This window comes from Sciurus vulgaris (genome assembly GCF_902686455.1).
Source record: "Sciurus vulgaris genome assembly, chromosome: X".
Lineage (NCBI taxonomy): Eukaryota > Metazoa > Chordata > Mammalia > Rodentia > Sciuridae > Sciurus > Sciurus vulgaris.
In genome coordinates this window covers 133,763,094-133,771,611 of record NC_136471.1, presented here as the reverse complement: position 1 = coordinate 133,771,611, position 8,518 = coordinate 133,763,094, and the positions used below count along the sequence as shown (strand labels likewise).

General features: G+C 45.0%; 1 protein-coding gene across 1 annotated transcript in view; it reads right to left on the bottom strand.

The window, feature by feature from the left end:
- Positions 1–750: 750 nt before the first annotated feature.
- Positions 751–8,518, bottom strand: part of PNPLA4 (patatin like domain 4, phospholipase and triacylglycerol lipase) — a 32,532-nt gene continuing 24,764 nt past the window's right edge. The window contains 3 exon segments of the mRNA XM_079123304.1: positions 751–5,459; positions 5,946–6,113; positions 6,863–7,015. Of these exon segments, the coding sequence (XP_078979430.1) occupies positions 5,982–6,113; positions 6,863–7,015 (285 nt within the window). The 3' untranslated portion in view covers positions 751–5,459; positions 5,946–5,981.

The window sequence follows — 8,518 nt, the reverse complement described above, 5'->3', positions numbered from 1 at the left end:
ATATGGTCTATGTATTCATATTACATGAAAAAATTATATATATGTAGTTTACATGTTACATATATATTCAGTTATATGTGCATATACATATATATGCTATAGATATACACACACGCATATATATATGTGTGTGTGTGTGTGTATATATATATATGATAAACACATACTCATTATTGTCTAAAACTCCAATGTAAGGAACTGAAAAAGTATTTTGAAAAGTGAAAAAATTCATTAAAATATCTATAGGCACATATGAAGTTTATATCAGGATACATTTTTATTGGAAAAAATTTTAAAACTGACAAAATTCATTCATAAAAGCAACAAAGAAGTATAAGACCTAGAAATTGGGGTAGACATACAAAAATTAAACATTTACCTTCTCGTGTGGCATCAGATGGAGAACAATCCTGAATGGGAAGATTAAATTCTGCTACATATACATAATGTATGCTCTAGTCAGTTTTTTCATTGCTGTGACCAAAAGACTGAACAAGAACAACTTAGAGAGGGAAAAGCTTATTTTGCCTCATGGTTTTGGAGATTTAGTTCATAAACAGCTGATTCCATGGCTCTGGGTCAGAGGTGAGGCAGAACATCATGGCAGAAGGGCCTAGAGGAGGAAAGCAGCTCAGGACCTGGCACCAGGAAGCAGGGAGAGCTCTGTTCACCAGGGACAAGATATAAACCCCATGGAGCCAGGGACAGGATATAGTCCCCAAGGAGCCAGGGACAGGATATAGTCCCCAAAGGCAGGTGCCCAGTGACCCAGCTCCACCAGTCACACCACACCTGCCTACAGTCACCACCCAGTTAGTCCATTCAAGTGGATTAATCCACTATTAAGTTAACTTCTTATAGCCTAATCATTTCACCTCTGAACATGCTTGCATTGTCTCACATTTGAGTGGTGCGGGGAATACCTCCTATCTAAACTATAACTAAACATATATGGAATATACATATGGATGCTATACATTGTAAATAATACACATTATACATGTATGTATACAATATTTCTATGTGATCCATTGCCTTAACAGAATAATGTATACATGCACAAATATGTACACAATGCACATAATAATGCATAAATGCAGATAATTCTGCATAAAATGCAAGTTGTATCTTTCATTCATTTTAAACCCATCACACATCCATTGAAACAACACATCATGTACAACCACAAGAATGGGATCCTAATTAGAATCAGTTCTATGCCATGTGTGTATAATACATCCAAATACATTCTACCGTCATGCATATCTAAAAAGAACAAATTTAAAAAATAAAAGATCCTAGCGAAACAATACTTCTAAATAAACTGGGAAAAGGTAAGCCTGCTAACTTGATAAAAGTTATTTAGCTGAAAGTAAACCTTTATTTTAAGTAAGAAACTTCCTTAATGCAAGAGCTTGCTTTAAAACAGAAACAAGACAATCATGATTGGACTGCTGCATCCGTATGACCCTGTAAGACAGGGTGGAGGGAAGCACTAATTAATTGTCGCAAACAAGCAAACAGAGCTCTCACAATCACAGTCCATATGATAGCCTGTACGGACTGCCCAGGAGAATCTGTTAATTACGACTGGAGACAGAACTGAGCAACGTGAGCAGTACACAACTACCAGCAGCATTTCTAGGCACCAAAAAATGTATTTTAGGAAAAAAGAACTTAGTTCAAAAGAAGTACTTGAATGAAGCAACCCAAGAATTAGTGTGATAAAGATATGATGCAGGACGGAGGAAATATTGAGAAATGTCTGCAAGTGTAGAGGAAAAACAGTCCGATTGAAAACCCAACCAAAGATGTCCTCCTAATTATTAGGAGGACACAGAAAAGACAAACTTTCAAAGAATACCCACTGAGGAAAGCAATCCAGCCTGGGCAGTCCAAGTGCAGCTGAGAGATCACAGGGCCCCCAGGGGAGGGCATGGTGGTAGACATGGTGTCGGGGGACGAGAGGGGTGAGAGGCACTGGTTGAAGAATAAATGTATTAAACATAACCAAAGACAGAATTCTTAGTGCCAGAGGAAGGAGTTCTAAGAACAGAAAAGGACAAAACTAGAATGAGCCATGGAACTGGACATGTCTGCTGGAACTCACGGGTTTTCATAGAAGGTGGATGGATGGGTGGATGGAAGGATGGATGGATTGATGGATAAATGTATTGATGGAAAGATGGATGAATGGAAGGATGAATGGACTGCTGGATAAATGGACTGATGGAAAGATAGATGAATGAAAGGATAGATGGATGGATGGAAGGGAGGATGGATGGACTGATGGATAATGGATTGATGGAAGGATGGATGGATGAATGGATGGAAGGGTACATAGATAATGCCAAATAACAATAGGTAGATAAAAGATAATGATTCTTAGATGATAGGTAGATATGTAGATAATGGTTGGTACTTGCATGCCTCCACACATATATGCATATAAATCTTCTATCTCTGTCCACCAAGATGGCCTGGTAGCAGCAACGCACCATTAACACGGTTATTTGTCTAATGAATTTAGATACCATAAATATAAAACCATTTCCACTGGAGAGAAGCAGCATCCCTTGGAGAATAGGCTGATTTCAAGGATGGGGTAGAGAAGAACAAAAGGAGCATGGGATATTTTGTTGCTGAAAGTAAGAAAGAGCTTAACATTGGGGACCTGCCAACAAGAGTCAGCAGAATAGGTTCCCAATGATTAGCATCGGGACCATGTGAGCATCGCTGTAAGTGGGGCTAGATTATAACAGACTACAACCCATCAAATGAACTGGGAACCGTGAGGTCACATAAACACAATCATTGCGAGGGCTTGATGAGGAGCAAGATTTTTATATGATCTGAAAACCTCTCTCCATGAGATGCTTGTTACAAAGGAAAGGAGTATGGCAGGCATCTCTAAGCATGGGTAATCCTCTGCCAGAGATGCTTGGCCTGAATCAAATCCGGAGAAAACTACAGATACACCCAAACGGGGGGAACACTCTCATGTCTCTGTGGTGATTTAAAGAGTGCCCCTGTGCCCCAGTTGGACCTCTCAGAGTGGGACGTCCTTTGGAAATAGGCCTTTGCAGATGGAATAAGGGTCTAAAGAGGAGACCCGTCTAGATTTAGGGTCAGCCCTACATTGCATGACTGGTGTCCGTCTAAGAGCAAGACAGAACACAGATCTACACATAGAAAACATGCTTTTGTGAAAATGGACACAGAGGTTGGATGGACGCTCCTTGGAGCTACAGGATGCTATGGATCGTAGGTGACCACCATCATTTGGGAGAGAGACCAAGGTCAGATCTTCCTTCCCAGGCTCCTGAAGGTATGAGCCCTGCTGAGGTCTTGACTTTTTGGACTTCTGGCTCCTCAACATCCAGAATAATTTTCTGCTGTCTTAAGACACCTGCTTTTCAATATGGCGGCCCAAAGAGATGAACAGATTTTTAATCTCCAAATTTCCTGTACCATAAAGGACAAGAAGAGTGACAACATGGCCCAGGCTGAACAGCCAAGAGACAAAAGATACTCATGTGCAACATGTCACATTGGCCAGCACGCTTTTGTCACAAAAGACGTGATTGGAACAGATGGCCAAACTTGAATGAGGTCTGGGCTGAGGCAAATTTGAGAACAGAGCTGACCGGTTACATGGTACATTCATCCCAAGACAACTGTCAGCCCACAAATAATCATCACCGTGGGGACGACAGACGGCCATGGTTGGTCCTGAACCCCCTGTCCTTGCTTCTCCTCCTACCTTGAGTTAGGCAGATCATTACTTCTGCTTTCAGTTTTGTTTTGCTATCCTGTAGCTACAGCTCAAGCAAGAAAATCCTCGACACACTGAACTTCTGGTAATTACTAGTTCCCCAGCTGTAGGAGTAACAGATGGAATCCAAAGAACTTTCTAGGATCAGTCCTGATAAACATAAAGGGGGAGTTTTTCTATAATGGAATTCATTTGTTTTGATCATTAGGAAAAAGAAATCAGCAGAGTAAATGAAATCTGCATGTTTTTAGGGCTTGTGCTTGTCTGGAAGGATACTTCGATGCCAAGAGCTGCGTGTTTCTTCGCGAGCTGCCTGGGACTTTGCATCACTGACCTGATCTGGGCAACCGGAACCAACAGACGCTTCGCTTGCTTTGTTTAGTACACTGCTTGCTCCTCCAGAGCATCACTGGACTTCAAGACCAAATGCATTTTCCCTAATTGTCGATGGAGGCCGTGGGTTCCCATAGTTACAAAGAGCGTTATTGAAAAGAAGAAAAGGAAGAACAATTAAATTTTAAATGACAGGTCCAAAGATATTAGGAAATTGCCTTGATAGGAAACAGAGGACTCACCAAGCAGCCTGTCCCAGTAATTACCCTGCAAACATGTCCGTATTTGGGTTAGAAAATCTCTTCTGAGTTTCTATTTACCAGTTCGAGCATGCTGCAAAATTTTGATCCCAACCGGCCGATCCTGCGGGAGATGGCTGTTTTCTGTTAGTCTAGATGCAAGGGGACACACTCCAGCGAAGGCTGACGGAGCATGCTCTGTGGCTTGCCTCCCCTGAGGACTTGGTGCAGCACCTTTAAGGAATGCCCGGGTGCACAGATCATGTGCTCCCCTACTTTGCTGGATGCTGCCTGAGAAAGTCGCTGCAGATTTATCTGTCAATGATCTTACAAGATTGTTTTTTTTAAGGAAGAGACCATCCACCCACATGGTCAAGGACATAGCAGTGCTTACAATGAAATCTTCAAAAACAATCCAAGCGAGCAAGAGTTATTTTTGCATCGAAAAAGGAGCTGTGGAAAGATTGTACCCACAGAATATTTGCATGTAATGATAAAGAGAGTAAGGTGAAAAATCTTGGACAAAGGTGAAAATCTACCTGGTGAATCAAGGGGTGCAAGAATGAACTGAGAATCCATTCTTCCTGTCACTTAATAAAGCGACTCGTTGAGATTTAACCGCGTTTGCTGGCATAGATAAAATACATGCCCCGAGGACCATCATTACTCTAAACTGGGTCTCTGCAGAACTCCTAAGAAAAGAGGCAATAATTGGTGTTTACGTGTAAAAATTGTGTATTTGGGGCTTTTGAGAACCATAAAATTGATTTAAAGAATGGTTTCATGGGGTAAAAAGAGGACAATTAAATCCATGCAATTAAATTGGTTTGTTTCTAACTGCCTCTTAGTAATTAAGAGTTCATGCTTGGCGAAACCCCGTATAAACAGATTTAAGATTGAAGAAGGCGTAAGCGAATTGGCCCTCAAAGTGACAGGACGGCGGGACGCGAGTACCCACGGGCCGTGATTTAGAAATGGCACTGTGCGGGGTTACCTGGGATTTCCATTCTCGCCAGTCTCCTGGGCTTGCTTGGTCCTGGGTGCTCGGTAGCATTCCGTCCACTGAAGCTCCGAGTGTACTTCGATCCCGTGCAGAGGGCGGTCACGGGTCCCTGAGGGAAGTAGACCTCTCCCTCCAGTTCCTGCGCATGGCCTTAAGGCATGCTGCCTACTTCTGAACCGCTTCCTCTCCCGCCTGCCTTGGCCCAGACCTTGGCCCAGACCGGCAGGGGAGCCGAGCGCCTTCAGTCCTGAGGATGCAGGACGAGGCCGAGTCGTGGAAACACCCGTGAATCAGGTCCCAGTCTCGACACCCCTTTTCCCAAAGTACCTGCAGAGGGCCCTCCCTCCGTTTGGACCATGTCCACCCAGAGGGTCCGCCCTCCCCAATTTTCTTTCTGTGAAAATGCTTCCTCGTCACGCGAGCGCACTTTCTTAATGACGTTGCCCATTCCAATCAAGTGCCCGTTTCCCTGCGCCCAGGAATAACTGAAGTATTAAAGATAAATACGTTGCAAAGGGCAGTAATCGAATTAACAGTGTCCAGACAGATTTTTTTTTAAAATAGGGTTTAATTAGAAGGCTCCATCCATAACGACCTGAAACCTGTTTTGCCCCGTCAAGTGCACGGCAGTTTACTCGAACCAGCCTTCTTTAAGTAGGAACTTCACGGCGTCATCAAAACCACACCGATACAGGGATTCCATTTTCCTTCTGTTTGGCGGGAAGAGGGCTTGGTTGAGTCTCACGAGGTTGGCCAGGGACAGCTAGGATGGAAAGATAAAAACTGAAGCTCTAGGTACAGAGATGCTATTCTTGTCATCTCAGAATTCAGGTCCTGGATGCTAAAACCCAGGGTGGGAAGCAAATTCAAGCAGCTAACTCCACACTAGACACAGGCTCTCGGCCTCGGCGTAACTGGCCTGTCTGGCCAGCTACCTCTTGGTTAGCAGGCTGTCCTGTGACCGGCATGACGTTGAAGGGCATCCTCCTCCTTCACCCAGGAGATGCCAGTAGCGACCCTGAGAGGTGACAACCCAAACCGTCTCCAGACAGTGCCAAACCTTCCCTGGGTACCATATGGCCCCAGGTCCAGAACTTCTGGTTAGATTAATGCCGTCCATATTTTTATGTCAGTTGCTCATTTGGGTTCCTAAGTTTCTCCCCAATATTCTGAAATATCTCATTACTTCCATTTTGTAAATGAATAAAATGACGTGATCTAAAACGGCCCTGATGGGCTTTAAAATAAATAAGACAACCAAGTTTATCGACGTGGAAAAGAACCGAAGAGAGAGGAAACGCTACGCCAAGGGACAGTGAGCCAGCAGCAGAGGGCTGCACCCGGCTCCCTGGGCCTCTGACGGGGTGCGGCGTCAGAAACACTGCCGAGGATTCCAGCTGCAGCGTGAGGATATCAGCCCATTGCCAAGGCGGGGCCGCAGGCTGGATTCCTTCTGCGGGGGATCTCGAGTGGACCGGGACACTTTGCGTGTCACCGAAGGCAAGTACTCACCATGACGTCCTGATTGGTGACCTTGATGTACAGACTCAATTGCCCTTTGTCTCGCGGGGAGATGTCCTGCCGTCCGCAGAACGGGGAGAGGGTCACTGTCCGTCCAGCAGGCAGGATGGGGAGGCTGTCGGTGAGGCCTCCGTCCACCCACCTCTGTGGAAAGGAAGGCCCCTGTCAGCACGCTCCAGGGGCCCGCCTCCCACGCAGAGGAGAGGAGTGTGGCCGTCTCCGCGGTGACGGGCCTTCCCGGTCATAAGATCCAGGTGGGCAGCCTCCTAAGTTAGTGTCTGGGGGGCTCACCTGATCACCTGATTTTTTTTGTTTGTTTTTTTGCGGTACTGGGGATCGAACTCAGGGCCTTGTGCTTGCAAGGCAAGCACTCTACCAGCTGAGCTATATCCCCAGACCTCATGTGATTGAGGATCTATTTGTCCATGTTGTACTGACCGAGCTCCTGAGAGCTCTGGACAGAATCAGACAGTCTCTGCGAAACTTTAAAAGCTGGCTTATTTTACTTAAGCTGTACCTCGATTCGAACGGATTACTGTGCACGTCTGAGATGCTGTGGGCTGGTGATTAGCCTGGGGTTCATCATGTGGTCCAAGTGGAGAGTCAGGTTTGCTGCTGACTCTGAACAGAGCACCCACTGTGGGAGGAGGCCCTAGTTTTTCCTGTAAGAATTGGAAATGGGCATTTTCTGCAGCAAACCTAAAAATAAATAGGACAACCAGAAACCCTCTGTTTGCAAAGTGGTTCCTGTGTACACGAAGCCAGGGGTAAGTTCTCAAGCTACAGAGAGCGGAGAGTGCTGGGTGAATGTCACTCAAGGGCATCTGGAAGGAAAGGAAGCAGGTCTCCGGAGCAGGGAGAGCTCGGCTGAGCAGGGCCTTGGTCCCTCCCTCTACGGAACTGGATTCTGGGAGAAACACAAGCCCCGCAGCCCTTATGCCAGCTATTCCAAGGCTGAGGCATCTCAGTGCCTCCAGGAACGTGCACGTTTATATAACCAGCTGCAGCAATGAATGCACACGCCGAAATAAAGCCCAAGCTCTGCAAGTTGTACGTGTCGTTAGTTAGTTATCCTTCAGGTAATGAGCCAAAGGAAAGAGGCTGGAGACGGCCGAGAATCCCTGGCACAGAATGCTTAGTCGGGAGCACAAGGCGGGTCAAGGAAGCTTGCTATTCAGCTCCAACGGAGCCAGGGGGAAGAAAGAGGTCGCTGTAAAATGTCCTGAGCTCTGCTAACACGATCGATTCATCTCCTCGAAGCTGTCTCTCTTTGATTCCTTCTGATTTGTTCTTATTTATAAAGCTGGTGAAGAAATGATTGACATTACGTCAGTGAGGTCTTGGCCAGAGCCCGACTTCTCTAAACGGAAGGAAAGTCAATTAAAAAATAAAAACGGGTTCAGAATTTATGTTGAAGGAGGTGAATGTTGAGAGAAGAGAAAGCCTCAGGAATTTGATTAAAATGAGACTGACCTGAAGCGATTTGAGTATTGTCATTATTTGGAAAAGAACATAATGCACATGATTATATAATTACTCTCTATCAGGATATGAGTATGTGTATATACAGGAAAGTAGGTTATTTGTATATAAATATGTATAAATATGACTGCAGCATCTCTGAGTTATACACAGCAGGCGATCTAA